This window comes from Lichenostomus cassidix, chromosome 4 (assembly GCF_008360975.1).
Source record: "Lichenostomus cassidix isolate B80296 chromosome 4, HeHo_3.0, whole genome shotgun sequence".
Taxonomy (NCBI): Eukaryota; Metazoa; Chordata; class Aves; order Passeriformes; family Meliphagidae; genus Lichenostomus; species Lichenostomus cassidix.
Window position 1 is genome coordinate 9305808 of NC_139484.1, and position 18880 is coordinate 9324687.

Consider the following 18880-nt stretch of genomic DNA (forward strand, 5'->3'; position numbering starts at 1 on the left):
CAAACAGGGAAGCGCAGCTGAAATGGCACTTACAAGCCTGACAGTCTGAATCTTTTTCCTTTCCTCAGACCTACCAATAATAATTAGAAAATACAGACAAACCAACCAAGCACTCTTGCTTAATGATCAGAGACAGGCTGAAAAATCTATTTGAAATACAGTGTGGAGAGGAAGTATGTGTTGAAGAGGATTAGGCCGGCAGAATAATAATGGTTTTGCTCAGTGGAAGTAACAGCTGCTCAAGACATTGAATAGGCAAAGTGTGAGGATCTGTACAGTCTTCTGTACAGCTACACAAACTTTCTTCTGTTAATTCATCTTTTTGGGGTACCTCAGAAAACATGGTGGGTGTATAAGGAGTTCTACATGGCTTGTGTGCAGTGCAGTCACACATTCAATAATCAGCCTCTCTTTTGGCAGAACCACACCAGACTGATTTACTGTCAGGAGCAGAGGAGATCTAATGAGTCTTGAGTTCTTCCACTGCTGCTGGCCAATTACTAAATTACAGAGTGGGCAGATGCAGGACGCTGTGGCAGTCCTGAGTTTGACTAAGGGCTGTGCCTCCCAGCCAGTTTTTTTTGTATTTTTATCTCAAACCATTATTGATGGGCACAGGAAGGATTTTTGCCTTTGAGGAGGATGTGTCTTGGGAAATCAAAAATCCCATGCCTCAACAGGAGTATTTAGAGCATGCCAAGATCCCCTGAGGAAGATTTACTTAACTATTGCTCTGCGTTAAACGTGGCATGCTTGTTTGCTTACCTGTGTCAGCACCAAGGTGTAGCTCCATGTGCTTCCTGCTGTTCTCCCAGGCTTGGGAAGGCTGACAAGTAGTCTGCTAGCAGGTCCCTTACATGAGGCCCTCAGGGAAAGGAGTGTTTCCCAAGACCCGTGCCCTGAAGACCCCTAGAAGAAAAGTTTGGCTGGTTCTTTTGTCGAAAAGACAGAATAATTGCACTCCCCCTTCCTTTTTTTTCTTTTTTAGTGTTAAAGTAAAAACAGAATCTCAAGATCCTTCTTCTTCATGGAGATCACTTATTCCAGTCATTAAAGTCAATGTGAGCACGGTGAGTGAAAATACCCTGATAATGAATATATTGATGAATATATGCTTAAAAATTACATTTGCCATTCATTTTTCTTATACGTTGTATTTAATGGTTTTGTTCACCTTCTGGCTTTAAAAAAAGTTGAAATTACACCATCAGTGCACACCTGATGCAGTCACAAATCATTCTGGTGCTGGTGGAAACACAGTTATGTTCTAACTTTTGGGAAATAGTTGTGTCTTAGGTGTGTAATGATTCCAAGAATATCACAAAGTAATTAAATTGTGGTTTTTGTACAGTGTGGGGTGCGTTGGGTTTTTGGCAGATGTTTGGGCTTGTTTTGTCCATTTTTTACTTTCCTGAATGTTTTCATAGGGATATTTGGACGTATTCCTTAAAAGTTGATGTTATCTCCCCAGCAAAAAACCCCAAACAACAAAACACCACGAATTATTGAGGTGGTAGGAGAAAAAATTGAGAGTTCAATACATTAAGGCAGTACTTTTAGATGTGCACAGGTTACAGTCAGGACTTCTGTCCACACTCTTTATTTGCATATAGTTGGTTCAACTGCATTTTTATAAGTAAATAGATACTTAAGTATAAGAGTTCAGTGTATACCAGTGGCTAATTGGGTTTGCTTTTTGGTTTAGGGTCGTTTGGCATTTGGGAATCATTATCAGCCACAAACACTTTGCATTAACTTTGATGATGCTTTTCTGACATACACCACGAAACCGCCTTCAAGCCACCTTGATCAGTTCATGCACATCGTGAAGGGAAAATTGGAAAATGTTCGAGTCATGCTGGTTCCAAGTCCTAGATATGTTGGTCTTCAAAATGATGAGTAAGTTTGAGGTGTTTTTGTATCTATATTATTTTATTATTTCTTTTAAGAACACAAAGAAAAGAATGTTGGTTGTGCTTCAATTTCTTTGTTTTACTCAGTGTGTTTAGGCAGTTGGCATTTCTACCACTCTAAAGGTTTTTAATTTTGGATGTTTGAAACCATTTATGGAGAAAAGTACTGTTTTTCTGTCTCATTCTTGGTTTTTATATTTGTGTGTGTGTTCTGCTTTATGATGAAACAGAATAGTTTGGGATGGAAAGGTTCTTTGAAGGCCATCAAGTTCAAACCCTCTGCAATAAGCAGGGACATCTTCAACTAGATCAGGTTGCTGGTTGGCCATCCAGCCTGGCCTTGAATGTTTCCAGGGATGGGGCATCCTGTGTTCAAGGTCTATTTTCCTTCTCTCAGGTACTAGAGCTTTGCCAGCACTAAATTTCTGGCTTAAGTGCAAGGTTTAAGGTGTTGACTTCTGTAAAGTTGATTCATGGTTTGGAAAATATTTTTTAAAAACCTCCAAAAAGCAAAAAGGGCAAAAGCTGTGTAATACTTGGTGTAGTGGAAGTCATGTTATCTTTTGAAGACAGATTGGTGATCCTGTTACCTTTGTGTATTCTGCATAAGTGGGGTTATGCAGCTTGAAGAAACTGCAGTAAGTCAAACACAAGCCTGAGTGCTTGCATGAAGTAATAAAATAAACTGTACATCATTTGTATCTTAATTGGCTTTTTATCGGCCAAATCTGCTGTCTATAATATGCCTTTATATGTTTTTCAAAGAACAGTCTGTGGCTGTGTACAGGATCTTTCTCTTCCAACATGACGACAAAGGAAATTTCTGCAACTAATATTGAAAGCAAACAAGATTAAAACAAAATAGGATTAAGATACTCAAACTATTAGCTTTTCCTCTTGCTTCCTCTAAGTATTTTCTTTTTATGCTCTTACCATTCCTGCAGCTCTTGATGGCTGAAGGATGGCATCTGTACACAAAATGTGCTCTAATTTACTGGGTAAATTCAAAAAATTGCCCTGATCACTGGAAATGGAGAATGTTTGACTCTTTAGAGCCTGCTCTCTTATGCTGCTTTGGCTTAAAATTTAAGATGGGTGTTTTAACTTCCAGAAATTCCTGTAGGCAGTGAATATATAAAAAGCAGCCAAATGACTTGATGAAATTTGTAACAGACTGACTGATCAATACAAACATCAAAATTTCACCTTGAAAACTCTCATTTTGTGTTACAAACACCCATCTCAACACCTTCATCACTCTTTGCAAATAAGTCTTCTGAAATCCAAGCAAAGAAAAAGAAATTGTGCTAGGAGAAGCGGGTGAAAGCAGTACAAGTTTGAAGGCCGCAGGCTCGAGGTGATAGTTCAGGATAGATAGTAGGGAATACTTGAAAATTGTTATGATAATCTCAGTATCATTCATGGCTATTATCTAGTTTGTATTAAAATATTTGATCTTTCACTGTTGTCATTACTCTCAAAGTAAACTTCGTTTCAAGATTCTTGCTCTGTTGCTTTTGGAGAGTTTCTGGCAATACATGGTCTCTGCATCTGCTGTCCTCCATGTTTTCCAAGATTTCCTGCCTTTGAAATGAGCTGTGGCAAAATGGGCAATGTGCTTCTCCCAGGTCCCACTCTTAGACTCTGTGTTTCTGTCACAGGAATTGTCTCTTTTTTGTTAAAAAGTGAAAATTTATGACAGCGACTGAAAAGCTGCAAAAGTGTCTTTTGCAGTAAAACCAGAAATTTCATATTATAATATTACTACTTTAGAATATATTAATATGTAAATTAGAATGAGAAAGGGATTATAATACACCATTATAATAGTGTCAGGAGAGGCATTTCATCTATTAGTTTTATCACTTAGATCCTGTTCTATTGAGGGAAGTGTTATTGAGGCAGAACAGTTTTGGTTTTTTTTCTTTTTTAACTAATGGTCTAATTACTGAAAGTCTGGTCCCTTTGGTGTAGAAGGTTATTTTAGTAAGAAAACAATTAGCAGGTGAAAGAACAATATAGGACAAGGAGAAAGGAGCTCTTGACTGAAAGAAATACTGGAAGTAAAACTTCAGTAGTTACTTGTGGTTTAGAATATCTGAGAAATGGCTTTGTGGAGAGGAACCTGGTATCTTCATGCTTGAGTTAACTAAACTTTAAAGTTATTTGATATAATAATTATAATAACAATAGTAACATTATGATCAAGGGATCTGGTTTTTTCACAAATCATTATGCAAATCCATTATGCTTAATATGTTGCATTTAAAATTACTTGAATCCATAAAGATTAATTCTCAGCATGCGGATTTTTACTCTTTGTCTTTGCACTCTTTCATTACAGACCACCGAGGTTGATGGGTGAAGGTTTTGTTGTAATGCAGTCCAATGATGTTGATATTTATTACTATATGGATGAACCAGGTACATTCTGTTTAATACCAAGTTTTGGGGTTTTTTTAATGGTGAAAAATCTCTATGCTGAAAGAGTTGGTGTAAAATTTTGGAGCCATAGAAGTATCATAAATATGCTTTTGCTCTGACTGTCCTTAAAGTATTGCCTGAATCTTGAACAAAGATGACACATTTGGTAATGGTGTGTACAGGAGTAAGGTGTAAGATAAGTGGCAATTTTGGATCATTTTTGGTCATATTTCTTGGCCTTCCACTGGGAGTCTGCACTGAAATGTGTCTTGATATTTTCATACTATAGCTGTCTCAAAACTGACATCAGGACACTTTGTCTTGTGCTTAAGCAAACGCTTTTATGCTAATTTAAAGTAGCTTCCTTTAATAATCTGTTTATTATTTTATGTAATACAGGTCTTGTACCAGAGGAGACAGAGGAAAGTAATGATGGAGAAGCCAGCAATGAAGACAGCAAATTACAGGATCTGCCACCATGCTGGGGTTTGGACATTGTGTGTGGAAAAGGGACAGACTTCAACTATGGGCCTTGGGCTGATAGGCAGAGGTATGACCATAATTTACAGCATTAATATTTAGTATTACTGAGAACTTTCTAAGGTTTTCATCATGTGATAGCTCAGACTTCCAGTTTGTGTGGGTTAGGGTAGACGAAGTCTGAAGGAAGAGTCCTGCCGTAGTGGTTTAAGATTAGTAAATTCATTGGTGTTTCTCTTGTTGGCTTTCCAAAGTTTGGCCTTCCACAAATTTTCATTATTAAATTAGCAGATTATGTTCATTCTTTTTGTGAGCAAACTATTTTTACTATTTATCAGGTGTCACATACCTAAAGGTTTAACTTGTTGATTGGTGATGTTTAGATTTATCAAGCTTCTGTTAGCTAATATGGGAATAAACTGCATATTGATGAGGAAATTTTAGGGAAGCAGAAATCTGGCTATGAAAATAATGAGGGAGGAATAATTTATCCCTACTTAGCATACTCAACTGCTTGATGTTATCTTTAAAGTATTTATTATCTAGTTATTTTAATACAAAATATTAGGCTAGAGTTCTGCTGTTCTTCACTTGGCCCTGGATGTTCTGCACATGAGTGTTTCTGGTGAGGACAGTAGGATTGTTTAGAGAGTAAAGGACTATTAAGTAAAAGTGACATAATCAGTGCTTTCCCTCTTCTCCCCTATTAATTACAGGCTGGTACTTGGCCTTCACAAATTCTCCTGTTAAACTGTTAGGATTTGCTGTCTCTCAGGAGTGTGAGGATGGCAGCCCAAAGAGTAGTCATTAGATATGAGAGTGCATTTAAGAGAAAATGTCACTTTCTAGAACCCTTTGTTAGAAACATGAGGTCAGTGAATCATTAATGATACTTTTAATACTCCAAAGAAAGCTTGCCCTATAATGGAATGCTTTTTATAACCTTAACTGGCTCGGCAGAAGTCAGTTTAGTGCATATGCAGAGTGTGTAGGATTCATAGATACATACTAGGAACACTTTTGCATCTTGTTATGGATAGAACATGGAATTTTGGAAAATTTTAAGCTGCTACAATGGTGCTGGGTGCAGGAAAGACTGATTTCCGCCCCTTGAGACCTATGTAAGTTCTGCTGCTTCATCACTGTGCTTTTCTTTTCATGTATTTCATGGCCTGTTCAGCAATAAATCTGTAGAAATGTAGTTTCTATTCTGAGGTCCTAAAGTTTTGTATTTTATTTATTTCTGGACCTTACATAAATTATTTATGCACAAACTGAAGAAAAAATAGACTACTTCCTACTATGGTTTTTTTTGCAGATTTTGCAATCCAGGGATTAGAAATAAGAAGAAAAAAATGGTTTGTTTGCCTTCTGAATTAAAATTTATGGGTTTTGTCCAAAAGTAACTACTTACCATTTACACTTTTGGAGATTTCAGTAATGAGTTGGAAGGATGCCATGATGAAGACTTTAAACAAACATTCTTCCTTATCACATCCACTGGTTGTGTGAAGACTCAGCTAAAAGGAAGATAGTTAAATGAACCAAGTAGATTCATAACTATATATATTTTTTTTCTTTGAACAAAAAACAACTCTTTTTTTTTTTTTCTTCTTTTCCACTAGGGATTGCTTGTGGAAATTTTTCTTCCCACCAGACTACCAAGTTATGAAAGTCTCAGAAATTGCTCAGCCTGGGAAACCAAGACAGATCCTTGCTTTTGAACTGCGGATGAACATCATTGCAGATGCCACCATTGATTTGCTTTTTACCAAGAACAGGGTAAATAATGAAACCTTATCAAGAAATTGTCCACTGTGGTTGGGCTATGCTTTTTGGTTGTGTGTAGTTTTACTTGTTGCAGGTGTTTATTACAGAACTGTGGTTTTAAAAGCTGGGTGATTTTTGTCTTAGTCTTTTATAATTATGAGCAAACCTTTCAAAGAGAAATGTATTCTGAGAGGCATTATGTTAAGGTTGTTTTAAGCTTTAAAGATACATCTTAAGCTATGCCAGCTCCTGCAGTTTTGGGGATTCATGGTCTGGACATGTCCTGTGCAATCTTAAATTATGAAGAAGCTCACCATGGTGAAAAAACAATTTCTTCTGATATTGAATGAAGAGATGATACTGGGGGGAACAAAACTTGTTATGTGTCGAGATTTGGATTTTTCTTGTTGCTTTTCTTATAAATGGGATATAGCATCACTTCATTGTACACCTGTTTTATTCTTTTTGGGGGGACTGAAAGGGTTAGAAATGTAGTGTTAGAATTGTATATTAATCTGCACTGCCAGGCCTTGAATCAGAGTATCTTACGCTGTTTCTCTTACCGATCTTGTTAAGCCTAAAAATGGTGTTACTTGGTATCAATTTATATTGATAGTTCATGAGTGATTTTTTTGAAGGCAAGAAAGTCTTAAATCCTCAGGTGCCTCAGTCCAGGTGTGGGTAGTGACAGCCAGAGGCATAAATAAACCTCGGAATAATGTTTGGACTGTTTTCCTTTCTTGCAATGCAGGAAACAAATGCTGTACATGTAAACGTTGGTGCAGGATCCTATTTGGAAATCAATATTCCCATGACAGTAGGAGAAAATGGTGAGTTAAGGCTAAGCCTAATTTGTTTCCCTAATGTTTTTCCTGAACAGTTATCTTAATTCTTGTTTGTGTGAATGTCTTTTAGTGTTTTTGCTCTGTAATCTTGAGATGTATATTCCTGTGTAAGGGAACAAAAATACTTCCTTGTACGGTTCACTGTGAGATACTGAGGCAGGTATCCATCAGGATATTTCTTGTTAGTAGGGTGCTGAAATCACTGGTGAAAATTATTTAAATATTGGGGTAGTTTTTGTGTCTGAATGATTTGATGACTTTTGTTTGGCAGGCTATTCACCCACAATTAAAGGGCAGCTCCTCCACGTGGATGCCACCAGCAGTATGCAGTACAGGACTCTCTTGGAAGCAGAAATGCTGGCTGTAAGTTTGCATTCATGAGAACAAAGCTTCAGTCTCTGGAGGATTTTTAAAAAAGAGCTTATTTATTTTTCTGTGGAGCAGTCTTTAGTTTCTTAATACAGGAACACGTCTTTTTAATGTGTTTTCTTAGGCCTTAATGTATAAGGAATTTTTATATACACACATAATTGTGCATGTGTGTAACCTTTAGTGACTTAAAAAGCACTAACTTGGTGTATAAATTATGTATTTACAAATGTCTCATTTACTATGTAGCTGCATGTTCATACAGGCTTTCTTTAATAAATGATTGCACTTGCTCTGCTACAGGGTATGTGTGCACAAGCATTTAAAAGTACTCAAGTGCTCTTTAACTACTTGAGACAGATTTAATACTGCAATATTCTTCTGTTTGCCCAGTATTCCACTTCCGCAGTACTTCAATTCTGTATATCACCCTTCTTACTGTTTTTTTAAATGACCTGATTAGAGTGGGAGCAGTGTTTTTAATGTCTGAATTTGAGCAATATATCAGTGGTTGAAGAAGATTCTGTTCTGGGGGATTTTCTTTTGGTGTATTGGTAAAAGTGATGCTCTTGATGAAGACTTTGGTTTTTAAATAGCTGCAGCAGTAGATGCATCAGAAACTTGTAGTATACCTTTCCAAATAAATGAATACACTAACACTTGACCTTCAAACACAGGAGAGAGAGAGATGAAATTATTAAGAAACTGGAAGGACCTTCTGTTCATCCCAGCAGGAAAACAGTTTGAATTATTCAACAGGGTACATGTGTGAAAACTGCTGAGATACAGGGTCAGGCATTGTCATATTTTCATATAATCCTGATGCTTTAATATCTTGTTCACAGTTCCATATTAATGCTAGCTATCCCCGGATATGGAACATGCCACAGACATGGCAGTGCGAGCTGGAGGTTTATAAAGCAACCTATCATTTCATCTTTGCTCAGAAGAGCTTCTTTACAGGTAACCTCTTTACTAAAATCGCATGTCAAATTAAATATTCTTTCTTTGGGATTTCTTTTCAAATTTTGCCAAGTTATACAAGGTCAGGTTCTCTGATTTCACGTATTTAGGGCAACAAATTGTTTCTGAGGACAAAGTTCTTGATGCCTACAAAATGTCTAAGTACATTATATTCTTACATTTGAGTAATGATAGATATTAGAAAATTAAATTATTAGTAAATAAATTTGATTTGCAGTTATGTTAAATGATCTTAAATTTATTTCTTATTAAAACTCCTATCACAGCTACTGATTTGCTTAATATTTGTCGCCTGTGATGTCGATTTCTCTGATATCTCTCTTTGCTTGGCTCATTTTCAGCTACTTGGGCTTTGGGTTGTGCCTCTGTAGCTGACAGATGATGAGAAAAAGTAATTTGCTCCTTAGGATTCTGGCTGTGAGGAAGAAGGCAGTGCAAGGTGATAGAGCACCACCCAACTGTTGCTGGAAGTTCCAGCTGCAGTAATGGAAAGAATACAGCCCCATTGATGTGGTGCTGTCTGGGCTAATTAGCCCAGCTGGGAGGAAGGTTTAATTAGTGCAGGCATAGTGCCATGCTAATAAAGTTATCTACTGAGTGAGGCCAGAGCCGTTGTCTGTGTAGTGCCACAGTACCCAGGGTAACCTGCTGCTGTGGTCAGAGCCAACATGAACTTCTCCAGCACTAAAATCCTAAGAAATCACTCACCTGACTGCTACTAACTCACCTTTTGTTACTTGGCGTGGGTTTAGATTTGATCCAAGACTGGTCCAGTGACAGCGCACCTGATATTTTTTCATTTGTTCCGTATATGTGGAACTTCAAAATCATGTTCCATCAGTTTGAAATGATTTGGGCAGCAAATCAGCACAACTGGATTGACTGTTCCACCAAACAACAGGAGAATGGTGAGATCACTTTTTTTAATTTGGAAGAAGTAGAACATACTGCAAAAATTATTCACAAAATATGGTGTATCTATACAGAGAGAAAGTACTAGAATTACACCCAAAACCTGGTGTGTGAAGAAAAGCACCTGATATATGTTACAGTTATTTTTGTTTGCCAGCAATTTCCTTGTGCTAAGTACAGCATCTTTCTAGAAAGAACAAGCTGTAGGCAGTAAATACTTTCAGAATAATTGATTACAGTAATTTATTGTTCTAAGTACACTGTAGTTAAAATGGCAGTTTTCTGTGTCATGAGTTCTTTAATGGCTTTTAATTATTTCTACCTGTATGTTTGATATTTTGTCTGAGAACAAAATAGGGAGTAATTTTGACCAATTTGTTTGTTTTTCCTTTTCCCTCCCAGTTTATCTAGCAGCTTGTGGAGAAACCCTGAACATCGTTTTTTCTCTGCCTTTCACTGACTTTGTTCCAACCACATGCAATACTAGATTCTGCTTAAGGGTAAGTTCTTCTGTCTTCTAAATGTGAGACAGCTTCCCTACCTTCTTGAATCAGGAAATTTTGAACTAGCTCTTTCCTGAAGGAAAAATACTGTTTTTCCCTTACAGTTCCTAGAATTTTTCTTTAAGTAACCCAGAAGTAAATGGTTTTGGTTTGCTTGTGGAAGCATTTAATCATAGGCGGTTTTAATTTATATATACACAAAAATAAAGATATTTCTTAAAAAATATACATGCATGCGCTTCACACATACAAACAGGTACACATTTAGTATGTATATTTATTATGTATACACTTAGATTGTGTCTGTGTATGTGTTTTATCACTTGGCATTCTGTTCCCTTCTATTTAGGAAATAGGAAAATCAAATGTGTTTTCAAAGGTAGAATCAAATATTGTAATGGCTACCCCCAAACCCTTTTGGAAAGCCATCTTCCAGATTTTTAAGAGGTTCTGTCAAATAGAAAATGATCACCAAGTGTTTTTAACAGATGCAGATAATTCTTTGAAAGACTGTACTTCTTGTCTTCCCTAAAATAGAAACTGTCTACTCCTGCTAAAAATAAAAAACTAGTTGATGGTGATGTTGCTGATTTGGTATAATTTGATAGCAAAGAAAGTGATATTTTACAGGTTTCTTTCTTTTAAAGTTTTTTAGTTGCAGTGTGGGGTAACCTTGGTTCACTTATTTAAATTCTGCAGTATGGTTTGAACAAAAGATCAGGGATCATGAAAAACTGTGTGCCCATGTTTTATAGATTGCTCTGGTGTGTTGTTATGTGAAAAGTTACTGGACTTGTAAGCATTCAGACCTATAGAGCTCTTGGGATTGTACTAAAACTGGGTGGAAAAACAGAGATTTCTTGCCTAACTTTGCCTGTCAAGTGAAGATGATGGCACATACAAACATGAAAATAGCATGAACATTATGCATAAGTAAATGTAAATTAACTTTTCTGTTGTTAATGTTTGATTTTAGGGAGAAGATGTTGATCTTCATTTGTATCTACCAGATTGTCATCCTAGTAAATATTCCCTTTTTATGCTGGTAAAAGATTGTCAGCCCAATAAAATAAGTCCTGAGTCTTGTATTTCTGCAGAATGCCAAAGTGGTCAGAAAACAGGCAAACCCAAGTGGAGGAACATTACTCAAGAAGAGTGAGTTTTATTTGGATATGTATTTACGTCCTTATATTGGCTCTTCATATTTACTTGCTTTGTTTGTGATTCATGAACTTCTGAGGTTGCTTGAGAGATATTCAATGGAAGTACTGAACTTTAAATAAAAGTGTGATGTTTCCTTTTGAAAGGGCTGGATGGGTTGAATGCTGGACAGTCCCAAGTGTTGTGTTTACAATTGACTACTCCTGGCACCCAATTTATCCTCAGAAGGCAGATGAGCAGTTAAAACAATCCTGTAAGTGTCACTACGTTTGTCTTGTTTGCATGGTTCATTTGGGAAGCTGCTGGGACTTTGGATCACACTGCTTCAGTCTGCAGAGATGAACTTGGAACGGAGTTGCTGTTTTATGTCTCAAGGGAATGTGTTGATCATTAAAATGCACTGGCTTTGATTTAAAACCCAACAACGTTCCATGCCACTACATTTCAGAATGTGTCCCAGTTCCTTGTGTAAAACAGGATACTGTCTGCAGTTGACTTCTCCTTGTCCTTAACTAAGTGGATTTCTTAAATGGGTTGTTGCACAAGATAAAATATCACTTGGTATGTTAAACATCAGTATATTAAATAGGAAGTACAATATTTTTACCCATATCATGTTCTTCAGCTTTCCTAAAATTCTTTTTTCTAAATTCTTTTCTTCCCTTTGGATGTTGAGATGTCACCTTATGGTTTAAATGTTTGAATACATTATATATGAGATGTAATAGTATTGTCTTCCCGTTATGGATATCAAACTCAGATTTCATTGTAGCTAGCACTGTTCAAGTGAGCCATGGCCATCAGAAATGAGTGTTAGACTGGTCAGTGTAACACTAATATCTAGGAATTCTTTAACTGTATAAATATTTCTAAATAACAAATATCCTATAAATACATACTTGCAAAAAAAAGTTGTGACTGCAGAGATAAAAGTAAGGTAATTTAAAAGCAGAGGGAGTTATGCAGCAAGTTATGGGTTTAAGTAAAACTCTTTCAGGTTAAGATGCTAGAAGCAGAGCTGATGGAGGAGGGGTGTTAGAGGAATAATGAGAGCTAATTTGAATGGGCCACAATCAACAGGTGTTAGAAGACATGCTGGATAGGATTTTTAGGGTTTGAGTTCCAGCAATTCACATCTAAAAGAACTCAAATTTTAGAGGATGAAGCAGAAGAGGTAAGATTGATTTTGCAGATGGTTCATTAAGTGCTCTTGTGAGACTGTCAGCTGGTGTTAAATGTGCATTCTTCACATTGTGTGAACATTTACTTGTGATTGTGGCAATTGAAACCTGCATTTGGAAGTTTGTACATACACAGTTCATTCATCTGCAGCTTTCTTGGGTGAATAATTCAGCACAGTCCACCTCACTTCTACTCTGTAGCGCTGATGGAATGTGTTAGTTGCAGTAGCAACATCTGTATTTTATTTTGAGTCAGTCCATAAAACTCTGAGACAGAGAAGAATGTTGCAATTCAAAAGATGTAGTTTCCATAAAAAGTGGTCACCTCACTGCAGCATTTGGCTGATTTATAGCTCATAACATAATGGAAGCATTGAACAAGAGCTGCAGACAATAATGGTGAGTTGAAGTCTTAGAGGTTTCTGGTTGCAGGTTTCTGTAGTTCAATGTGTGCCAGTTCTTCCTGTTCAATTGGCACCTGAAATCTTCCTCCAGCTGGAGCATCAATTTTTGATGGTTTTCCCATAGAGTTCTCTACTCTCCAGCAATCGCTTCACATCCCCAAAACACCTTCAGTTATTCACTTTGTTCTTGTTGCCTTTCTTCACTTAAAGACAATTTCGGGGTTTTCTTGTTATTAACTCCAACTAGAAAAAAAAGGGGTAGGAAATAATATTTGAATATCCAAACTGTTTTGTGACTAGAATAATTGAGTTACTTGAGACAGAATTTTGGCCTACAGAGCTACTAGTTCAGAATAGATTTTTAGTACAACTTTGCACTTTGCGTGTTTATTCTCTTTTGTTTATTCTGCAGTAGCTGGGTGGTTGTGGGAAATCTGCTCTGCTGAAATGAAAGCATGTCTCTCTTTAACATCAAAAGCAAGATAAATACGTGCAATACTTTTTTTCAGAACTTGAGGGATTGTTTTTCTCTTGCATAATTAAAATTGACTAAAATATTCTGTATTTTCTTGTCTTCCCATAGTTAATAGAGATGGGAAACCAGTTCTGTAGCATAGGCATGTTAATGTAATTATACAGTCCAAGATAGGTAGCTGCCATAAGTTGCATATTTAATACACATTCCTGTTTGCTGTATTTTGTCCAACAGAAGCCTAACTTGTAATTAAAATCTGTTCTCTACTTTATTTTGCCCCCAAGTGTCAGAAATGGAAGAAACAATGTTATCTGTGCTAAGGCCATCGCAGAAAACAACCGACAGTGTGATTTCATCTCCCACAGCTTCCACCCGCCTTCCCCTCGACCCCTCGGAGCTGCCCCCGGATAAGCTCCACGTGGAGCTGGAACTCTCCCCAGATTCCCAAATAACCCTCTATGGACCCTTGCTCAAAGCCTTTCTCTCCATAAAGGTAGGCAGAGGAGCATGACTCATAAAATTTATGGGTGGCCACAGGTAGGAGAGGGAAATAAATAGTTTTGAAATGGAAAATTTGAATTCTGCAGAATATATGAATTCGGATATATTTTGGATAACATTTTTGTTGGCACTAGGTTTAGTTTAGAGGGACTTTGGTGATAAGGTATAGCTGGGATGAATTCAATTCTCACAGGCTTGTGAGAAGACTTCTTACATACATGCACACGTATATGGGTCTAAATACATATATGGGTCTAAATACAGACCCATATCAGCATAACTTGCCTTTCAAGAAATACTGTATGTTCTGGACATGTGCAGAAAATTTGCCCTTTGAGTTTTGCAGCAGTTAAATTAAAAATGTTCCATGATTATGACTAGAGCATATCTATACTCCAGTATCAGAACCCATGATTTTAGTGCATTTTAAGTCGCTCAAATGTTGTTTTTCTTAATTAGAATCCATGACATTTCTGGACTTAGGGTTATGGAGGGGAGTGGAGAAGGACATGAGAATAAACTTAATTTAAAAAGCTTCTTCAATAAATATTGGAGAAGAATTATACATCCTTTTCTTGCCAATAATCTATTATGCTTTAGAATGTGTGTTTGTGGTTTTTTGCCATGTTCTCTTCTATGATTGATTTTTTTTTTAGGGTGTCTGAGTCTAATTTCTTCCCGTCTCCTTCACCTTCCCTTGTGGTAACAAAGGCAGAGGCAGTTGAACATTTCACTTTCGTTTGAATACCAGTGAAGTGCTTGGTGTTTGGTTGATTTTTGTGGTCGGTTTTTTTTGGTTTTTTTTTTTTTTTGGGGGGGTGCTTTTGGGATTTTTTTTTGGGTGGGTTTTTGCTTATTTGTTTTTCTCTGAACATCTGTTTCAACCTGTGCAGATCTACGCTAAGGTAATGCTTCTGGAGGTTGTCATTTTGGAGCAGAGGTTGAGGAATTTTCTGAGGCAGGTGATCAATATCAGGACTCAGTGAAACAGTAATTTTCATAAATTTATATTATGCATAGCCTGTAAGCAACAAAAGCAGAAAATACTGTTTTGTTGTGTATAGGACTTTCAGATACGCTCATTATTTTTTCATGTTGTCGATAAAATAAATAGAATTAAAATTAGGCCAGTACTGCATTTTGAAGACTTGATTTCTCCTGGTACCAAGGAAACGAACCCATGTTTGAATTGTTTATTGAGCCCTTTTTTTGAAGCCCATGAATTCATGAGAGAGTTCTGGCTTTTCAATCAAAGCAGCACTTCTTCAGTGCTCTTTGCCTCTGGAGGTAAGTGTAAACAGTGCTACATTAGATCTTTGATTCTATAATGATTTCATTTTTTAGGTGCAGATTGCTCAGATGAAATTTAGCTGTTCTATTCTAGTTCTCAAGAGAAATTTTAGATTAAAAGCTTGTTTTTGAAAATGAGCTTTTATTGCTCTGTTTAGCATTTTTGTGGCTCTGTTTAGAACTTTTTGTCCAGCTGTGCTGGGAGCATCTCTTGAAGGATTTCTAGGAGGATTTTTTAATGTTTGTTTTCCTGACTTGTGGTTGAAATGTTGTTTTCAGTTTGTTTTCATTGATCTTTTTTTAATGCATGGGGTAGAGATCCCTGGACACGCACTGCCCGTGCAGCTTTGTTAAGCCTTCTGATCCTGAGAGGTAGCTTTTTGGTGTGGCACACCCTGATAAGGGTTTGTTGCCTGGAAATGAATGATTTATAGGTCCTGACACTCACAGCACAAGTTGCCAGAAGTGAGTTAGTGGAGCTCCTACCACCCTCTGCTGGATCTGCCTTATTAAAAATTATCACGAGAAAATTCTTCTTGAGAGTTGAGCTTTTCTTTTAAGGGAGAAGATGTGCCAAATTGCCAGAAACCTGATGGATTTTCTTTTTCCCAGTAGAATTTGGCAAAGTTACTGTAGCCTTAGATAACGGAAGAGGATTTACTTAGAAAGAAGGTGGCTTTTAGACCTGAGCAAGAAATCTTTATGACCTAATATTTTAGAAGCATGCTGAAAAGGCTTGCCTTTTCAAACTTTGCTGAAAAAAGTTTCAAAAGTTGGATGAGGATGACTTCCTGCAGGATGTATTTTGTGTTCTTACTCTGTTATCTATCTTTAAAAGCACGAAATCTGTTTTAAAATGTCAGTAATAATATTTCAGTTACTTGCTTTGCATGCATCTCAAATACCAGTACTGTGAGAACTACTGAGCTGCCTTAATTTTCTGCAAAGCACATGGCCTAAATTTGCACATTTAAGCTATCCAGTTTTCATAAAATAAAATTATGTATTTAGCTGTTCCTTTAGCTGTAGATTGTATCTATACCACTTATTTTAGGGAGGACTAAAATACAGAAGATTGGATTTGTATTTCAATTCATGGCCTGCATGTTTTTCATTTGTTTTCCTTATGATCATAACAATTCTTTGTCCTAGGAAAATTATTTTGGGGAAGATGACATGTACACTGATTTTGAAGAGGTCATTTCAAGCCCTGTTTTGTCCCTGTCAACATCCTCAAGCTCTGGTTGGACAGCTGTTGGAGTGGAAAATGACAAAAAAGAAAATGAAGGTTCAGTCAAGCCCGTTCACCCTCTTACATTACGCCCGTGGGATATCACCATGCTTGTCAATTTGTACAAAGTGCATGGGAGATTGCCAGTGGTAAGTACTTTATAGTCATAAAAGAATTTGCTTCATGTAATTTTTTTTTTTTTTTTTAGTTTCATATTTTGGACTCACAATTAACTACTTGGAGCATGTAGTTGGTGTGGTGCTTACCAAAATGTGTATATACTCTCTGCTGAAACTGTGACTGTCTAAACAACTTTGAGACGTGATTTATTTTGTTTATCTGGGAGGCAGAACTGGATAATTTTTTAATATGTTTGTTATTCACAGAACATAATTTGTGTGATATTTTTGGTTTGCCATTATGATTCCTCTACTAATTAGCAAAATTGTCTTATAGTCGTGCAGTCTGCTCTGTGCAACTGCATTCCAAGGGAGCCCCAGGAGTAAAAATCCCAGGATAAAAAATTGGGTTCACCCAAATAGGTTTGAATTGCTGTTTATGTGATTGTCAAAAGGTTTTTGAAGTTGCACAAGCTTCTGCTTGAGTATCCACTTAGAGGAAATTTGGCATACTTCCTGCTCACAGGTTTGCAACTAATAGTAAACTTTCAACCATATTGTATATTTTCAGGTTCTGAAACAGGTGTGCTTATTTTTTATTTCAGCATTGCAGTCCAGATGGCCCAGAGTGCCCTACAGCTTTCTTGGAGAGGTTGTGTTTCGAGATGAAGAAGGGATTTAGAGAAACAATGCTTCAACTTGTACTATCTCCAGTGAATTTGTTTCTGAATGACAATTATCAGGTAGTCAGTGTTTGTGTGTCTGTACTGTGGAAGCTGTGTTGATCTTAAAATTGAATTATTTTTTGATGGGAATTTTCCTGCTGTAAGAGGTTTATTAAGGCTTGTGAGGTATTAAAGAAAAAGAGGTATTAAAGAAAAACCTCATGTATATTCTGTAAAAATATTTTTGTCCAGTATTTTTTCATGTTGTCAATAAAATAAATAGGATTAAAATTAGGCTAGTGTTGCATGTTTTCCAAGAATTGCCTTCCATTTCCTTGTCCTTCCAGCGCCCTGCAGTGGATGAAGTGCTCCGGGAGGGTCATATCAGCCTGTCGGGTCTGCAGCTCCGTGCTCACGCCATGTTTTCTGCAGAAGGACTGCCCCTGGGAAGTGATACTTTGGAATATGCCTGGCTGATAGATGTGCAGGCTGGAAGCCTCACAGCCAAAGTTACAGCACCCCAGGTACCATCTAGAAACCATTCTGAAGTACTGAAGTATGACCCTTCTTCCTTCTAAAGCTGGCGTAGTGTGGATTTTTGGAAAGCACATGATCTCAGCTTAGTTTGGATGCATCTGTGCCTTAAGTAACCTTTACTTTATCATTTGGAAATCTAATAATTTTGGTAAATGGACAAGTGATGCCAAACAAGCCATTGTCACAGTCATGTTTTAAAACAGGAGGCAAATGAGAACATTTGTGAGAGTGTAGTATGGACAGGCCTCAGGAGTAGCTGCTCACTGCATAAATTCTGCTGCTTGGTCCCACTGGAACATAATTTGCTTTCCCAGTATTGGATTTTGTTAGATCAGTCTTTGCACTAGCCCCTTTTAACTTTGCCATTTATGTTACATGTTTTTCCAGCTAGGTGAATGACTTCAAGTATACAACAGGCAGATCATTTTGATTTAATTCTGGTGTAGTCTGCCAGATCTTTAAAGAAGGTTGCTTTGTTAGTGTATCCTGAGGCCTAAGTAAAGTACATACATTCTATTCAGTAGTTATATTTGATTTATTTATTTTCAAAATTTTAAGACACTACTACATCTTCTTATTTCTCTAAAAATTGGCATTATTTTCTAGGATTAAACACATATTTCATTAGGAGACTTCTGCAGCAAATAAAATCAAAATAAAACATACAAACAAGTTTAGTAAATCTAAAGAGTAAACTCCGGATACATTTTCTTGCTACATATACAGACATTTGTTGTGGTGCTTCCCAAAATGCTGCCACTGATTTAGATAATCTGTAGTATTTGCTCCACTGCTCTATGGTTCAAAATTAAACTTAGTTGATCCAGAGTACTCTAAGGTTAAAGAACATTTCTAAATGCTTAATACTACGTAAGGATTTTCTTCCTTTATAAAGCTATTCTCAATTGTATACATCATACAGGATTTTTATTTTTTTTCAACTTGTCGGCAGTGCTATGGAGCAGAACTTGAATTTGCTGTTTCAGGTTCATTGGCTTTTTTCCTTCCATAGTGTGATGTATTGCAGGAATTTGTGAAGGGACTATACTGAACAGAGGAGGAGGGATTTTGTGCAGGGCAGTCATAGCTATATTAAATTCCATTTAAATTACTGCT

The 18880-nt window shown here is 36.8% G+C and overlaps 1 protein-coding gene across 11 annotated transcripts in view; it reads left to right on the forward strand.

The window, feature by feature from the left end:
• Positions 1-18880, forward strand: part of BLTP1 (bridge-like lipid transfer protein family member 1) — an 89374-nt gene that overhangs the window by 16927 nt on the left and 53567 nt on the right. For all 11 annotated transcript variants that reach the window (XM_085057820.1, XM_085057819.1, XM_085057821.1 and 8 more), the window contains exons 7-22: positions 989-1070; positions 1706-1899; positions 4258-4337; positions 4737-4887; positions 6443-6599; positions 7339-7417; positions 7704-7795; positions 8647-8764; positions 9538-9693; positions 10100-10197; positions 11177-11355; positions 11508-11614; positions 13706-13914; positions 16365-16592; positions 17168-17305; positions 17575-17751. In XM_085057820.1, the coding sequence (XP_084913946.1) occupies positions 989-1070; positions 1706-1899; positions 4258-4337; positions 4737-4887; positions 6443-6599; positions 7339-7417; positions 7704-7795; positions 8647-8764; positions 9538-9693; positions 10100-10197; positions 11177-11355; positions 11508-11614; positions 13706-13914; positions 16365-16592; positions 17168-17305; positions 17575-17751 (2245 nt within the window). The remainder of the gene's footprint in view (positions 1-988; positions 1071-1705; positions 1900-4257; positions 4338-4736; positions 4888-6442; positions 6600-7338; positions 7418-7703; positions 7796-8646; positions 8765-9537; positions 9694-10099; positions 10198-11176; positions 11356-11507; positions 11615-13705; positions 13915-16364; positions 16593-17167; positions 17306-17574; positions 17752-18880) is intronic.